The 19,015-nt window shown below is 36.6% G+C and overlaps 1 protein-coding gene across 1 annotated transcript in view; it reads left to right on the top strand.

Annotated features, from left to right (window-relative positions):
- Positions 1 to 19,015, top strand: part of Hydr1 (abhydrolase domain containing Hydr1) — a 186,748-nt gene that overhangs the window by 128,342 nt on the left and 39,391 nt on the right. The window contains exon 7 of the mRNA XM_090414569.1: positions 9,297 to 9,348. Within this exon, the coding sequence (XP_090270695.1) occupies positions 9,297 to 9,348 (52 nt within the window). The remainder of the gene's footprint in view (positions 1 to 9,296; positions 9,349 to 19,015) is intronic.

Raw genomic sequence — 19,015 nt, 5'->3', positions numbered from 1 at the left:
AAGGGGAAAGTGAGTGTGGAGGGGGTATACAGAGGGAGTGGAGAGGATGGTTGAGCACATGGTAGGCAGGGCAGCCAAACAAAGTGACTAATTAGGATAGGTTTTTGGGTGCCTCGACATCTGAGGTCATTTGCAGAGCAACAAAGTGACTAATAAGTGAGTGCACGGGCGCTTCTACTGGGCAAAGCAACGTTGCCAATGGCGAAATGTGAAAGCGGAGTCTGTGTCGCTTTGCTGTTTCTGCAACTTAGTATTCTCTTTTGGCTGGGTGCATCCAGAAACTGTATTAAGGTGATAAAGGAAACCTGGCAATTATTATTATAATGCAATTATTTTAAATATATATATATATAAATAATATTGGTTTTATTATATTTAGATATGTTGACGGTCACGATTTACAGCGCCGTGTTTTATTTCACGTGCAGCTGTTACAATAAAACGTGTTACTTGTGAGATTTATTTTTATTATATTTTCGAATTATTGTCATTTATTGTTTTGAATAATCACTTAGTTCTTTTTATTTTCTTTTTATATAATGTATTTATATAACGTGCTAAATAAAATATATTGTTTAGGGTGCTTTTCAACATGGTTATGAAGAAAAAACTAAGAGAAACAGATGAGCAACATAACTTTAAAACTGAATGGACTGAATCCTTTCTTTTAGTGTTACACGGCGATCAGCATTCATTTTTGAAATTATGGATTCTACAACAGTATTATCCCGACGTTTCGATCTTCATATAAAGATCATCATCTGGAGCATACATAAATATACAAGACAAGCTGCATTACATTTCAAACCGTAAGCTAGAGAAACAATGATTTGATGACATGCTACTCACTGGCATGACCTCTAGTGGAAGGGGAAAAAAAATTACATCAAGCTAGATTTAATTTATGATTACATGAATAAACATTCTTGCTTACAGATGGTTTTCCTTCCACTAACAGTGATGTCCTATTTCTATTATTACAATTGTTATTTTTGATTTAAAAAAAAAATTATAAATTACAACATGAATAAACATTCTTTCTTGTAGATTTTTTCTTTAACAGTGATGTCCTATTTTTTAGTATTAAAGTTATTTTAGATTTAGGATCCGGAATTTTACAGAGATTGCTTAAGGGTCAAAGCTGTATAACTGAGAGAAGACCTCTACATATCCTTTAAAGGAATGTGGAGAACCGACCAGGGCTTCTGACCTAATGACCAGTTCTCACCTTCTCATGATGCACCCTGTTGGGTATCTACCTGGATACTGTACGAACGAGGATGGACTGGCAATTTGGGATTTAGCCGACCAAATTGTATTCTTATTGGTTAAACCAGAATAAAAAATGATGGTACAACATGACAAAATTTCATGTCGGCTGGGGCGTCGCCCAGTTAAACAAGGCCCCCGTTGTTTTCGCTAAGGAACCAGGGTGAACAGCAAAAAGTCAGTTACTGGAACAAATCTGAAAACACACCCCAACTTAACATCTTCAGAGTTAAAGATCAGTACTATCAACATAAGAAGCCTGAATGGCAAAGAAATGGAGCTAGCTGAGGAATTAGATAAGTACCAGATCGACATAATAGGGGTGACTGAAACAAAAAAAGTCAAAAACTGGTGAGATCTTTCTGAGCAATAAATACAAAATGTTATATTCAGGCAATGACAGTCAAGGAAAAGAAGGAGTAGCCATACTATTCAACACAAAATACGAGGCTAATCTTCTTGAATGGCATGCAGTCTCAAGTAGAGTGATGTGGGCAAATATGAGAATGGGGAACTGGACAGTGAGACTTATTTGTGACTATGGTCCCACAGAAAGTTCTAAGGTAGAAGTGGAGGGATTTTTTGATGCTTTAGAAAAAGCAACTGACACAATCAAAAAGGAAAAGTTGGTCCTTGTTGGGGATCTGAATAGCAGAGTAGGAAATGATTGTCAGACATACAAAAATATTTTGGGAAAATTTGGAGAAAAGAGCAAAGCTAATAATAATGGCAAATACCTGTTGGATTTCTGCTCAGGACATGGACTGGTTATTACTAACACCATGTTCCAACATAAAAATGTGCACAAATTCACATGGAGAGAAGAAGCAAGGAATAAGAAAAGTCTTATTGACTAAGTTATTGTTGATAGTGATGTTTTCTCCCTTGTGCAGGACAGCAGAGCAAACAGAGGATTTGAAATTGGAAGCGATCACTGTTTAATCTTGAGCAGGATAAAATTGAATTTCATATTGAAAAGAATAACATGTAAGAAAGCTTTAAAGCGAATAAAAGTTGAGCAGCCCTCAGATGTGAACTGTAGACTAACATACACAAAGATTATTGAAGAAAAAATGAAAGAAGTTCAGAACAGGAACCAAACCTTGGAGATTCAGTAGCAAGCCTTGAAGAAAACCCTGATTGATTCAGCCAGAGAGGCATGTGGTGAGGTTGTCTGCAAGAATAGAAAAATCAGGACTCCATGGTGGTCACAGGAAGTTAAAGAGGCAGTGCAGGAAAATAAGAAATCATATCAAAAGTTCCTGTCAAATAAGTCAGCTTTTGCTCTTAGAGAATACAGAGACAAATGTAAGAAAGTGAAACATTGTGTAAAACTAGCTAAACAAAAGTCATGGGAGGACTTGGGCAAGAACATAGAAAATAAATATCAAGAAGGAGGTAAGATATTCTGGAGGTTGTTGAAGAAGCTTAGAAATGGAGTAAAAAGGCTGTAAAAGGAGTTAGAGATGATAAAGGTGACATGAAAACAGGAGAAAAAGATATCCTTGAAATATGGAGTAGTTACTTAGTAAAATTGCTAAATGAAACAAGCAGTGATAGCACAGTGGTAAAAAAACACTCAACAGGCATACAGTCAGGAATACATATCCATACTTGAAGTAGGATATGTGAAAAGGCAGCAGGAGTAGATGATATTCGACCAGAAATGCTGAAGTGTGGTGGTATAAAAGTCTTACAGTAGCTGCACTGCATAGTTCAGAAAGCCTGGACAGAGGGACGAATTCCCGATGATTGGAGTAGAGCTCTAATAATGCTCATATATAAAAAAAATAAAACTGAATGTGAGAATTACAGCGGTATTTCCCTACTGAGTGTTCCTGGCAAGATCTACGCAAGTATACTTGAGAAACGGTTGAGAAGAATTGTGGAAGAAAAGCTTGGTGAAGAACAAGCTGGATTCAGGCCAAATAGAGGCTGTCAGGATCAGATCTTCAGTTTACAACAAATAGTCGAGAAAGCATGGGAATATAACAAAGATCTGTATTTAAGTTTTGTCGATCTGGAAAAGGCATATGACAAGGTGCGAAGAGAGAAGCTATTCAATACGCTTCCGTTATATGGTGTCAATGGGGCATTATATCAAGCAATACTTAGTCTTTATTTGAGGTGTAAGTCAGCAGTTAGAATTGAAGGATGTACAGGAAGATGGTTTAATGTTAAATCTGGTGTGAGACAAGAATGTACATTATCTATATGGATCACATTATGAAGGAAAGTGGCATTAAACATGATGCAGAATTGGTTATGTTAATGTCAGCTCTTTGCTTTATGCGGATGATGTTATACTTCTGAATAAATCCGCTACTAGTTTGCAAGATTCTCTGACTAAATTGAATAACTGTTGTAATAGATATGGTATGAAGGTCAGCATTAAAAAGACAATGAAAATAGGTAGAATTGTTGAAAATGTCAACTCTGTTGTGAACGGGGAACCTATGGAACAAGTAAAACATTTCAGCTACTTAGGCACGATTTTTAGCAAAGATGGTAAATTAAATATGGAAATAGACAACAGAATCAACAAATCTAGTGTGGTAGACTGTCAATTGAATAAATTCATATGGAATAAGAGAGAAATTAGTCGGAACACTAAATTAGCTGTATACAAGACAGTGTTCAAACCAGTTTTAACTTATGGATCTGAGAGCTGGGTCAGAAGTAAAACACTTGACCAAAGACTAGAGACTGCAGATATGAGAGACCTGAGAAAGATTAGAGACGTGAACAGATGGCATCAATGGCAATATCATATTAAAAACGAAGATATTAGAAAAGAACTTGACATTGTCGGCATCCAGGAGTGCGTTAGCAGAGCTAATCTCAGGTGGTATGGTCACTTAAACAGAATGAGCGAGGAAAGATTAGCAAAACAAGTGTTCTCTGCCAGTTGGCAGGAAAACGACCCAGAGGAAGACCCAGATATAGGTGGATTGATATGGTACAATGTGCCTTAGACGATAGAAATATAAGATCTGATAATGATAATATTGGAGTCTTGAAAAGTAATAGACTGATTTGGAGGAAAATTGTAGATAGGAAGTTAGGAATTGATGTCAATTTTTCATGTAGTACTATCATATCCTGTACATCCCTTGAGGGTACATGTCAGGAATTTGATGATGATGATGATTTTCTACAGTCCTGTTTATAGTTGTTCTTAGATACGAAGGATTCGTGGGACGAATATTTACCTTCCATGTGTATGAGATTTTTAGACCATCATTATTGTTTAGATTGGGTTGATAATGATCTCGCAAGCTTTGTTAAATTTGCATTCGTACCATGTCTTGTTTTGATGTAGTCAATTCTATGTAAGGCGTTCAGGGCATGATCGGAAAAGCCAGCTTCACCATAATTATTATATTTGATGTGTCGTTATGTTCTTTTTGTCTTATCAGAATTGTGTGTCCTGTTTCTGCTATGTATGGTATGTTGCAGGTGCAGTAAATACGGTATACTCCAGGGTGGGCCTGCAGAGGGAGTGGGTCTTTGGATGAGTTGAGTAAGCATTTTAATTTAGCATGAGGTTTCAAGGTGGCTTTGAGGTTGTATTTTTGTAGTACTCTGTTTATTTTGTCTGATGTCCCTTTAATGTAGGGAATGGTTATAGTTTTACTTTATCTGGTTTGTCTTTGTTTTTTATTAAGATTTTGTAGAGTTTTTGTTAATAGTGTTTTGGCTGTATCCATTTTTTTTTGAAAAGTATTGCTGATCACTTTAAATTCTTTTTTCAGTGCTTTTCACTGGAGCAGATCTTCAGAGCCCTGTTTTTTAGGGTATTGATGACACCTAGTTTTTGTGTTGGGTGGTGGTAGGAGTTTGTGTATATATTGGCCAGTATGTGTCGGTTTCCGGTAAACTGTGAAGCAAAGATTGCCCGAGGGAAGACTTGTGATAAAAAAAGTTATATTAACACGGTTGTAGAATCCATAATTTCAAAAATGAATGCTGATGACCGTGTAACACTAAAAGAAAGGATTATGATAATTCATGCAGATTCGCCCCACAAGCTATGCAATCAATACGGTAAGCTGAAGAATCAGGTTTCTAATTTGATCAGTCGACTGGCTTTTTTAAAACGGCGTAGGGACAGCAATATCATTCCGAATTTCATCAGGCTAAAGAGAAAATTCACCTCAGCAAAAGCGCAAAGTGCTTTTGCTGAGGTGAAAAGTGCTTTCTCCATACTTCCGCATGGAGAAAGCACTTCTCAGAGAACAAATCCAAGCTTCCAGATAGAACTTAGCCGCTACACAAAACCAGCTACAAAAGGAAAAAATGGAACTTTCAAGGTACGTAAACGCAGATATCTGGATGATTCCTGGAAAAGATTACCGACAACAACAACATGGCGAACCACATCCTCCAAACGAAGAAAGAAAATCTAATTTCCAAATTACAAAGACTAAAAGAGCGAAAGAACCAGCTGCCATATTCAAATTTCTCCACAATGAACAATAACAACCAACCAGAAGCAAGAAACAACAGGAGCCACCAATCACCTACACGTAACAGGAATAAAGTTAACCTATCCAACCACGCTTTAAACAAAGACAAGATCTTGATACTTAACAAAAGTTTAAATTATGCCATAGCATCTATATCGATAAACAAACTTAATTTATTTGTAATATTGAAAGAGGCCTAAGATTCATCCCAAATAACATAGCAGAAAAAATATGTTTAGAAACCACCAACATTTTAAATCATAACAAAACAATAACAAGCAACCTAACTCAACACGAATTAACAGCGATAAAATCACTAAAGTCAAATCGGAACATCTTAATAACCAAAACAGATAAAGGAAGTGCCACCGTTATCTTAAATCGAACGCTTATGTGGAAAAAATGAATCTGCTGGTCTCGGACAATAACACATACCAATTAGCTAACTGTAACCAACTAACAGAATAAAAAAGAAAACAGAGAATCTACTTAAGTCAATTACCACATGGCCAGAAGATACGGTCAAAAAAACTATTTCCACACTACGCTCGTCCCCAGAGAATTTACTGGCTACCGAAAATTCACAAAGAAAACACATTGCTAAGGCCTATATTCGAAGGAATTGATAGCCTGACTTATCACTTAGCCAAAAAATTAGCAGCAACACTCAAGGAGCTGGTAGGTCATTCCCCTCCTATATCAAAAACACACAACACTTCATAAACATCATCAAAGACATTACATTAGAGAAAGATGATATATTAGTCAGTTTTGACGTCTCTGCCCTGTTTACAAATGTCCCAATCAATGACACAATTCTTCTTTTACAGAACCAATTTCCTCCAGATATCACGCCGCTCTTTGCTCATGTATTACGTTCTGGTTATTTTGTATGGCAAAACGCTTTCTACCTACAAAAAGAAGGCACAGCCATGACAAGCAAAGACTTATGGAGCTTCAAATTTGTACATCTTGGTACTGAAATAGAAGAACTGGAAAAAGAAAAATGCAGTCTGATTTCACAGCGCTAGCAGACTGCTATAAAAGAACTACAGAAGGCAGACTCAATAATTTTCAATACTTAGAATAGTCTTCCAGACTCATATCATGAGTTGAAAAAATTTGCATTTGGTGTTCTCAGTATCTTCGGGTCCATATTTATTTGAGCAATCGTTTTCTAACATGAATTTCATTAAATGTAAATTGAGGATCCAAATTACTGATGTCAACTTAGAATCATGCCTTAAATTAAAAATGACTAGTTACAAACTGGACATACAGAAACTTTGTAAGGAAATGCAAGCTAATTGCTCACGCTGATTAAAACCAATGAGAGCAATTTTTTGTGTGATTTTTTTCTTCATTTAATAAAGATATAATTAATATAACTTGTTATTATGTTGTTATTACTATAAATTTACTATAATATTACTTTAAATTTTCCTTATTTGTAAAAATATATTTATGGCTCGAATAATTTTTAAATTGTTGTGAGGGACAGGTTTGGCTTCTCCATCTCAAAAGTTTGCTGACCCCTGTACTATTTCAATTAAATTTCTAAATGTACCAAGCAGATGATAAGCTTTAAATGTTGCTATTACTTCCTGATCCATCGGTTGAATCAGAGAAGTTGTGTTTGATGGAAGAAACAACTTTGACAGGAATGCATATGTCTAATGAACTATTAAGATCAGTAGGATGTCCCAGAGTGTTGTCCAACAACAAAAGAGCTTTTTCTTCAAAATTATTTCTTTGCCAATACCGTTTCACTTCTGGACAAAAATGGTTAACAAACCAATTAGTAAATAACTCCTTGGTAATCTATGTGTTTCTATTAGCTTTCCATATTAAGGTAAATTCGTTTTTCTGTTACCTTTTAACGCCCTCGGATTTTCTGAATGGTAAACTAATAATAATTTTAATTTAAAATCGCCAGAGGTATTTGATCCAAAGAGTAATGTTAAACACTCTTTGGCTGCTTTGAACCCAGCTGCTAATTTTTCTTCAATAGAAATGAAGCTTTTTCATGGTAGCCGTTTCCAGAACAAACTGTTTTTGTCAACATTGAATACCAAATTTGATGAAGAATTTTCACATTCAATTATTTCCTTTAGTTTTTCTGGGAACTTATTCGCACCTTCAACATCTGCACTTGCAGCTTCTGATAATTTTCACTTTAAATTCGGTCCATTTTTTGAATTTCTTAAACCAACCACAAGAAGCTGCAAAATTTTCTGCAATTTCTTCAGTTTGTTTAGATTTCAGTGATTAAACAAAAATAATGCATTTTCTTGAATCACAGTGGCGGCCAGTGAAAATTTTAAGTGAGGGTGCTGCATATACAAAATAAAAAAAAAAAAAAATCTTTTTTTTTCCTAATCTGTAACCAATTTATTAATAAATAAATTTACATATTAAAAAATTGCTTTATTAAAAATATTTCACCACCACACAAACATCAGTAATAAAAGTTTCATATCTCACAGAAATAATGTGCGCAAGCATACAATTTATCTATAAGCGACACTGCCCAAACGAGCAATGTCGGAATCACTTGTAACATGCAATGACAAGCATAAACGAATATCGGCGAGTCTAGCTGCAATTGGCCGAACGCGATAATTCTGACACTGTGTTGATCGCAGTGCATTTGTTTCGTAATCTAAAATGTTAATTGAACAATTCCAATTATTAACTATTCAATCAATGTCAAAACATTAGCTGTAGCCATTAACATGTTGTATTGCATTTATATAATGCTGTAAGCATTGTTATTATTTATAAAAGCAAAAATTTTTTCCTTGGGGTGCTGCAGTGTTGCAGTGCTTATGTACGAGCCACCACTGTTGAATCACCATTTGAATTAAAGGCATATGACGTTGTGACATATCATCTAGCCACAAACTTAATATTTTCTCCATTTTTTTTCTAACATTTTACTCCTTAAATGAGTTAATTTTGCTGCTAAAACAGTCTCCTGCTGAGTAGACTTTTATTTTTTTTTGATTGACTAAATATGGTTGTTAAAGTTGACTGCACCAATCCTGAAGAATGTGCCACATTGGATTTTCTTTCAATATGTACGATATTCAATTTAGTTCTAAAGAAATTGCTTTTCTTTTCCTTGATGCTGATATTTTAACTAAATATTAATATTTACAAAATCTACAATAATGCTATCAGAGCACATATGTCATTTATTGCAATGCACCACACTGAAACACACCCTACAAAGTGTAAGCAATGACTAAATTATGCCGATGATGCCAAAACTGTTAAAAACAGACACACCCACAGCTTGGAGTATGTGATGAGTCGCCATCATTTGCCCGTCAGATGATTGCCGGGCATTGACCTTAAAATGATAATATTTTTACGTAAAATGGGACTTGAAATTGCGGACTTTGTTATATCGAGGCTTCATTACCATAGGTAACGTTAACTGAGGTATGACTTGTGTATACATGATATATTACCTGCAGAAGTCACTTATATTTTTTCTATTGATTTTGTAGCAAAATTAAATTTCAATTATGAAGTCTCATGTTTTCCTTGCAGGCACCAAAATAAATTTATAGAAACCGATGTAGATATGAATTTTGTTTTGCAGGTATGTATTCTTATTTCATTTTAACGTTTTAATTCAGAATTACAGCCTAAAAAGTTTCCTCAAAGTTATAACTAAGTTACTAGATTTATTTTATTATTTTATTTATATGTAACCTTTTATTTATAAGCAACCTTACCCCTGAAGTGAGAGATTTAAGTTTTAAAAATAAATAGTTAAGTTTGAACTTAACTGCTGATTGCTTCTTTCTCTTATTTCTTTTCCTTTGCTCACCATTGCTGCTGGTATTGGAAATAGTAACATAGTTTTTAAATTCTGTGTGCATAAATTTCCAGATGAACTGCATTTGGATATATGAATGTAAATTGTCATCATCAGTTCCTGATACCCTCAAGGGATGTTCAGGATAGTATTGTGTTAAGTTCACATTATTATTAGTTCCTATCAATATTTTTTAATAAATTAATCTGTTATTAGTCAGGTCTCAGTATTACAAAATCTTATATTTCAGGCTTCTAATTCACTATTAATTGCATTTTGAAAAACAAGCCATAAACTCTTCCCCTCTAAAACCCATCTGGCTAAGATATAGAGATGATGTGTTCTCTATTTGGCCTCATGGCCCAGACACATTAGACTCATTCTTCAGTCACCTCAATAGCCTACATTCAAGAATCCAGTTTACGATAAGGAAAATAATAATAGTTTACCCTTCTTAGATACCTTAGTAACACGCCTTCCTGGTGGTAACCTTTCTTACTCTGTATATAGAAAACCTATTCATACAGACAGATACATTCACAAACTTTCCCACCACCACCCCTCTCAACAATATGGAATTATTAAAACTCTAATCAATAGAGCCCACAAGTTCCAGGGAAATCACCCTTTCAACCAAACTAAAACACATACATAACACCCTCCTTTCCAATAGCTACAGTGATTACAGAATTAAAAAAATAATCAATTCCTTCCCCATTCCCTGACCATCTCTTCAGAAGGACTTCAGAAATGCCATCATCATACCTTACATCTGTGGCACATCAGAAAAAATAGCCAGGTCATTAAAAAACTACAACCTCCATACAGCGTTTAACCCCCACTGTAAACTTACTACTCTTATCCATCCCACCAAAGATCAGCTCCCTCCTCTCTCAGTGCCTGGAATATATAGAGTACCTTGTTCCTATAAGCTGGCTTACTTTGGACAGACAGACAGATCAGCAACCATCCAGTCAGAAGAACATAAGTCATACATCTGCAATCACGATTATGGTCAATCTGGCCTTGCAGAGGATGTTTTGGACACAACCCACAGGATCTCGTAGAAAAGAAAGACTGTTTTTTGAATCTGCATCTGCACTCAAGTGTCAACCTAATTTAAATAAATACAGTTGCATAAAACTTCCCAAAATTTGGGAAACATTAATTTTCAGAGATCCCTCTTTACATCCTAGGCCACTTGCAAATGCCCATAGAGGGCACACTACCTAGATAGGACTTTAGTTTCACTCACTTGTTTTACTTATCATTGTATTATGTTTGTGTGTGTTGTTACAAGAAGTTATTTGTAATCCCTGAAGATGTCTCTGTGACTGAGACGAAATATTGGAAGCATTAAAATTAGTTTTAATCCTTTCTCAGTGCTAATAATATTCCATTAAACCTCCAACATGAATTCCTGCTGTTCCATGTTTAAGTGAATATAGAATAGAATTTGGGTCAGCTTAAAAGTCCCAAATTGCCAAACAGCTCATCCTCATTCATTCAGTATCCCTGTAGATATCTTGTAATGGGATACACCACAAGGTGAGATTGGACATTGTCAGAAGTTACTATCAGTTCTCTGCATTCCTTACTAGCTATATTAGGATCTCTTCCCACTTATTTATGTTTGCCCAATAAGCAACCCCAGTTTAAAAATGCAGTGTATAAAAATTTGTGATTTTAGCTATAATGATTTTTCAATAAACAAATCTTCAAGTAGTAAAATTACAGTTGGACTACATTAACATACTGAATTAGAACAGCTGTTCTTTCTAATGCATACATTGTTTGCATTAGAAAGAATAGATTCATTCCATTATGAACATTTGTACTACTTTATTAAAGGTCATGTTTGAGAAGAGCAATACTCTTAGGTATTTATTCAGACGGTATCTAGTATTCTGATCATAAATTGTTCTCCAACAGCAGTCATAAAAAGCAAAGCAATTAATTATCAATTCTTCTTATAGTAAACTCTTAGGGATCACAGGAAATTTATTATAGTGAATTGTGTTTTAGAATAGCATTAGGCTTGGGTTGGTTAGCTGTGAAAATACCATCCTTCTAGGCATAATGTGCTATTCTGAAGTCCACTTTCACTATAGTAAATTTTGGTATAATGAGGTTGATTGTACTGAGATTTGGTATAATGAGAGTTGAATAAAACACCCCACATTGTCAATATATTTCTCATATAAATGAACACTAAATGATGTATATCACCACTTACACACATCCAAACTTGGCTCTCCTGTTTTCACTGAAATTCAACTTGAGACTGCAACAGTCCAAGTTATATATGATTCCTTCCATCACAGTGGTGATACTTCTAAATTGGTGCAATCGGTGTTCCATGCAGGATAATTCCACATAGTTCTATTTCTTTTTATTTTCTTTGGCTCAAGGTTTCCTTGTCCCATTCTGTGACATTTATTTGCTGTCTTTGTCTCTTCCAAATTCTGATCATTGTGCATCATCTTTTTATCTCTGAAGCTTGATTTTTCTACATTCCAACTACAGCATAAACAGGGAGTTTATTATCTGTGATTTTATTGTTCACAGCTTCATTTATCATTCATTTACTCACCAGTTCATCCACAGATATGAGGTCAAGTTTCCTGTATGTAACTCAAATCATAACCTTGTGCAAATTTCCTCTCTTATGGAGTATTCTTCTCTCAGCCTTGTGTCCTTCAGACTAAGTGCCAAGTGGGATTATTTTTAGAACTTCTCTTTTTTTATATTATTAGACTACTGTTTCCACTTTTGTCATCACAACAGTTTCTTAAATAGCATTACAGAAACAATTGTTAACAGCATGAATGGCTTTCATCCCTCATAATTTGAAATGCCAATTAACTGTTTAAGCTTTTGTTTTCTGGTAAATTCCAAGGAAGTTCAATTTAAAAAAATAAAAATAAAAAAAAATGGACACATCACAAACATCTTCAGACAAAAACTCAGGCCTCATTCACCAAACTAAAGTTACCAAAATCTGGCAAAGTGATAAATAAAATAAAACAGAAAACATCTTATAAATTCGTCTGTTTTTTGTAGGACTAAATGCAAAAAAAAAAAAAAAAAAACCTAGCCTATTTTACAAATATCAGACATTTGTACAATAAGTGAGTAAACAGACATAATACATTACCTTCATAACATTAAACTTTAACCAACTTACCTATTCTTTCACCTCTATCTCTTGTACGTGTACATGCACACACCACCTATCCAGGTGGCACCATCATAATGTTGCCAAAAAACATGGAATTTACATTCTAGCATGGTTGCTCTCCTTCATTTCCATCATAGTGGAAATGATCTGCAAATAATCAAATTTCACTACCAAAGCAAGTCTTCTGATCTCATGTTATTCTGCAACTAAATATTATACTTAAATGTCTTGGTCTGGAACCAACTTATTCTAAATCATCTCTACGCCCTGTCATACTTGACAGGGCATTGGGATTGGCATCAATACCAACATACAAACAAGTATGTTCAATCTATTTAAAAAAAAAGGGGGGGTAACTTCTATTAAGCTATTGACCTATTCTTCATGCCTTAGTTCTCTAAAATAATAGAGAGCATTTACAGCTTCTTTATTACCTGGAAACTTGCCAATTAAATTGGCAATGATCAATATCAGTTCTGTCTTTGGAGACAGTAGAGATTTGGCGATTCTGTTCAGGCATTCTTATCTCAGAGGCCTGGTCAACAAACTGCTGTTTTCTGGTTTGCCTTCCATCCTTTGTAATTGACAAATTTCTCTCTCTCTGTATCCACTGCCTGTCATGTTAAATAGTTGGCGTCCTCTCTTGAGATTTTTCTACCACTGCAGGAGGCCCCAGAGATCTGTTCTTTTTGCTTACTCTCTTCCTCCTATGCATCATAAGTGATCTCTCACTAATAAAATCCTATCCAAATGCAGTCCTCTCTTTCATGTGCTCAATCAAGGGTCTAGAAATGCAATGCAAATCTACTAGCCAGAAAAAATTTACTCGCCCAAGATTCTTCTTTTCAGCCATTTTCTGTCCACTGCTGGATGAAGGCCTCCTCCTGTTCTTGACAATGGTTGACCAATTTTTCCCAACAAATTTTGACAGTTCATCACTCCACCTTCTTTTAGGGTGTCCTTGGCCTCGTTTCCCTTCTTTTGGAATCCAGTTCATTAGTATAGTGGTCCATCACTCATCTTCTCTCCTGGATAGATGTCTGGCCCATTTCCATTTTAGTCGCTTATGGTGAAGAATGATGTCAGTGATGTGAGTCCGGCTTCTTATCCAGGTGTTTCGCTTTTTATCTTTTAATGTGATGCCTAGCATCAGCCTCGCTATTTTTCTTTGAGTTGTTGTCAGTTTATTTGCCAGTGCTTTTGTTAGTGACCAAGTTTCACAACCATATGTGATGACTGGAAGTATACACTGGTTAAATGTCTTCCTTTTTAAACAGAAGGACAGCATTGTTTTGAAAAATGATATTGGTTTACATTATATAAATATTGTTATATGTGATGTAAAAAAAAATCTAAATCCTAAGTTGACAAAACAAAGTAATACATTCTTTAATTTTCACTATACATTACATGTAAATATACAGAAATAAAAAAAAATAAAAAATCAGCTAATGCCATTTTGTTCCCAATTGGGAGTAGGTCAGGCTGTTTTAATGCTATCAGACTTTTGGAGACTAATGCATACCGATTAATTAGTGAAGGATATCACTAATTAATCGGTATGGAGTGAAGAAGACGGCTAACAAGTGCTGCCATCTCATGGTCCCTAACATATATTTTTAATGTCTGAAAATAGTTTGTGGGTTTGATGGCCTATTTTCTTGAGTTTATGGAACGAAAAACCAGAGTTTCTGGGAGAAAAAAACTGTTTGTCCATGCCAGAGATCGACTGACTCAGGAGCTGGTCGAAAAAAGGCTTAGAAAATGTTCAGCGATTAGGTTTGAACATGAGCCTTGCTTCATGCAGTCAACCGCTGGAGAGTGCAAATGCTGCTTCTACTGAGCTACACAGGCTATAGGCTTTTGTTTGATGTGTCTTTAAAATGTACACCACAACATCACAACTCAATTTGTGTTTTCTTCCATTCGTTGTTCATAATGAAGAGTGAATTATCCATGAACAAAGGGAAGACAAATAATAAAATTCACGACAACAAAGTAGGTAGCATTTGATGTGGGGAGAGTCACTTTTCACCATGCACTGTCACATGATTCAGTCTTTGACTTGTATTCGCAAGGTAATTGTATTTTTTAAATAACAATATTAAAAATAATCTGCATTGTGTACAATTTTCACATATTTAATTACACTAAGCTAATGCATGTGTTGACTATAATTATAGTAGCATATAATTGTCCAGACATGCATTTTTGGAAATTATAGAGACAACTACCGTGTTTGAATAAAAACTTTAGTTTACTATTACTAAAATTTTACAATTCGACGTTTCGACCTTTATGTTAAGGTCATCTTCTGGAGCGTACAAATATACACAGGAAACAAGCTATACTACAATCATACTGGTTCGTTAAAGACACTGACTAACCGCTACCACAATTGTTGGCCTGACCTCTGGTGGGAAAAAAAAAAAAAAAATTATTATACATCAACGCTAAAGTCCTATTATTTGTGTTGTCTACTATATACATATATTAACATCATTCCAGCCAGTTGGAGTGGAATGGTTTCTAATAATAGCAGATTGGCTAGAGTCCTGACTTGTGTTGAATCTTTCAAATTAGGTTGGCTGAATGTGTGCCATCCAGATCCTTGGAATTTTCATACCATCTTTATTGTTGATATTTGGGTGGTTTATCAGGATTTCGCAGGATTCTTTAAATTTTCTTTCGTACCATGTTTTTGTACGGTGTAGGGAGCAGGTGCTTTTCCAGTTGATTTGGTGTAAGGTGTTGAGTGCGTGGTCTGAGAGGCCTGCTTCACCATAATGGTTATATTTAATGTGTCTAATGTGTTCTTTTTTGCGTATAGGGATTGTCCGTCCTGTTTCACCAATGTACGGCAAGTTACAGGTGCAGCGGATGCAATAGACTCCAGGATGTGCTAATGGGAGGAGAGGGTCCTTAGAGGATCTGAATATGGTTTTAAGTTTAGTGGGTGGTTTAAAGGTGGCATTAAGGGTATAATGTTGTAGGATTCTGTTGATTTTTTCTGATAACCCTTTAATGTATGGGATGGCTATGGTTTTACTGTAGTCTAGATTAGTTTTTGTTGTGGTTTTATAGAGTATTTTATTGTTATAAAATTTTTGTTATAGCCATTGTTTATGAATGTGTCACTAATGATTTTTAGTTCTTGTTTCAGGGCCTGCTGGTTAGAGCAAATAGTTGTGGCTCTGTTTTTAAGGGTGTTTATGACTCCATATTTTTGTGCTGGGTGGTGATATGAATTCGCATGTATGTATTGGCCCGTGTGTGTCGGTTTTCGGTAGACCGTGAAGGATAGATTGCCTGAAGGAAGACGTGTAACTAGTGTGTCTAGGAACGGGAGCGAATTTTGGTTTTCGATTTCGATGGTAAATTGTATGCGTTCGTGTTGTTTGTTTAGCTGGCTGAGGAATGTGCTTAGCGTTTGTCGACCATGCGGCCAGATCGCGAACACGTCGTCAACGTATCTGAGCCAGATTGTCGGTCGAAGCGTGGCGGAATCAAGAGCCCTTTGCTCAAAGGTTTCCATGTAGAAGTTCGCGATTGGGGGGGATAATGGTGAGCCCATGGCCGTACCTTCCTTTTGTAGGTAGAATTTGTTTTGCCACACGAAGTAACCGGACTTTAGTACGTGGGCAAAGAGGGCCGTAATGTTGGGCGGAAATTTGTTCTGTAGTAGGAGAATTGTGTCATTGATGGAGACATTAGTGAAAAGGGCAGAAACGTCAAAACTGACTAATGAGTCGTCTTTGTCGAGTGTTATGTTTTTGATTATGTTTATAAAGTGTTGTGTGTTTTTTACGTAGGAGGGGGAATGACCTACCAACTCCTTGAGTGTTGCCGCTAATTTCTTGGCTAGGTGGTAATTGGGACTGTCTATTCCTTCCACTATTGGTCGAAGGGGCACATTTTGTTTGTGTATTTTCGGAACCCCATATATTCTGGGGGGGCGGGCGTAGTGGGGTTTGAGTTTTTTAACTGTTTCTGGTGGCCAATAAGTGACGGACTTTAATAGTTTTTCTGTTTTGTCCTTTATCCTCTTTGTTGGGTTATAATTTACCATTTTATATGTGTTGTTATCGGCTACTAGTTGGTTCATTTGCAGTATGTATGTTGACCTGTCAAGGACAACAGTGGCACTGCCTTTATCAGCTTTCGTTATTATTATGTTTTGTTTGGCTTTTAACGATTTAATTGCTGCTAATTCTGTTTTAGTCAGGTTATTCTGTATGGTTTTCTTGGTATTTAGGACATTATTGGTTTCTAGTCGTATTTTGTCTGCTATGTTGTTAGGTAGGGATCTGATGCCTCTTTCAATGTGGTAGATAAAATCTAATTTGTTTACCTTTTTAGGCGCTATTGCGTAGTTCAGTCCTTTATTCAGCAGCGTGAGTTCGCCGTTGTTCAGGGTGTGGCTTGATAAGTTGATCACATGGTTCTTGCTTGTCGATGGTTGGTCGCTCCTTGTCTCCCTTGTTTGTTGTTCATTGTTGTTTCTCAGGGAGGAAGTCCTCTGATTGGCCGCCATATTTTGCCGTTGTTTCAACCTGTGGAATTTTCTCTCGAGTTTTTCTTTGTTCTTTTCCAGGGTATGCTTGGCCGAATTGTCAGTAATTCTTTCAAGTGTTTGTAGAATGTCTTGGTTAACATAGTTCGATAGTTCTAATTGTAATTCAGAAACTAGATTTTGTGTTGTAGCTAGGTTTCGGCGGGCTGTTTGGATCTGTTCCCTAAGCATTGCTTTTTCTGTGCGGTCATAGATACGAAGTGCCTTAGCGGACGTAAATTTCTTTTTTAGCCTGATGCAGATCGGAATGAGGTTATTGTCTCTGCATCTCTTTAAAAAGGCCAGCCGATTGATCAGAAGAGAAATACGAATCTTTAGCTTACCATAGCGATTGCAGTGCCCGCCCCCCCAGAATATATGGGGTTCCGAAAATACACAAACAAAATGTGCCCCTTCGACCAATAGTGGAAGGAATAGACAGTCCCAATTACCACCTAGCCAAGAAATTAGCGGCAACACTCAAGGAGTTGGTAGGTCATTCCCCCTCCTACGTAAAAAACGCACAACACTTTATAAACATAATCAAAAACATAACACTCGACAAAGACGACTTATTAGTCAGTTTTGACGTTTCTGCCCTTTTCACTAATGTCCCCATCAATGACACAATTCTCCTACTACAGAACAAATTTCCACCCGACATTACGGCCCTCTTTGCCCACGTACTAAAGTCCGGTTACTTCGTGTGGCAAAACAAATTCTACCTACAAAAGGAAGGTACGGCCATGGGCTCACCATTATCCCCCCCCCCAATCGCGAACTTCTACGTGGAAACCTTTGAGCAAAGGGCTCTTGATTCCGCCACGCTTCGACCGACAATCTGGCTCAGATACGTTGACGACGTGTTCGCGATCTGGCCGCACGGTCGACAAATGTTTGGATCTGTTCCCTAAGCATTGCTTTTTCTGTGCGGTCATAGATACGAAGTGCCTTAGCGGACGTAAATTTCTTTTTTAGCCTGATGCAGATCGGAATGAGGTTATTGTCTCTGCATCTCTTTAAAAAGGCCAGCCGATTGATCAGAAGAGAAATACGAATCTTTAGCTTACCATAGCGATTGCAGCGCCCGCACCCCCCAGAATATATGGGGTTCCGAAAATACACAAACAAAATGTGCCCCTTCGACCAATAGTGGAAGGAATAGACAGTCCCAATTACCACCTAGCCAAGAAATTAGCGGCAACACTCAAGGAGTTGGTAGGTCATTCCCCCTCCTACGTAAAAAACACACAACACTTTATAAACATAATCAAAAACATAACACTCGACAAAGACGACTCATTAGTCAGTTTTGACGTTTCTGCCCTTTTCACTAATGTCCCCATCAATGACACAATTCTCCTAATACAGAACAAATTTCCGCCCGACATTACGGCCCTCTTTGCCCACGTACTAAAGTCCGGTTACTTCGTGTGGCAAAACAAATTCTACCTACAAAAGGAAGGTACGGCCATGGGCTCACCATTATCCCCCCCAATCGCGAACTTCTACATGGAAACCTTTGAGCAAAGGGCTCTTGATTCCGCCACGCTTCGACCGACAATCTGGCTCAGATACGTTGACGACGTGTTCGCGATCTGGCCGCACGGTCGACAAACGCTAAGCACATTCCTCAGCCAGCTAAACAAACAACACGAACGCATACAATTTACCATCGAAATCGAAAACCAAAATTCGCTCCCGTTCCTAGACAC

Source organism: Typopeltis vanoorti, chromosome 25 (assembly GCF_054136105.1).
Source record: "Typopeltis vanoorti isolate ZY-2024b chromosome 25, IOZ_Tvanoo_1.0, whole genome shotgun sequence".
In the NCBI taxonomy this organism is placed as follows: Eukaryota; Metazoa; Arthropoda; class Arachnida; order Uropygi; family Thelyphonidae; genus Typopeltis; species Typopeltis vanoorti.
This window is presented reverse-complemented; position numbering and strand designations above follow the sequence as displayed.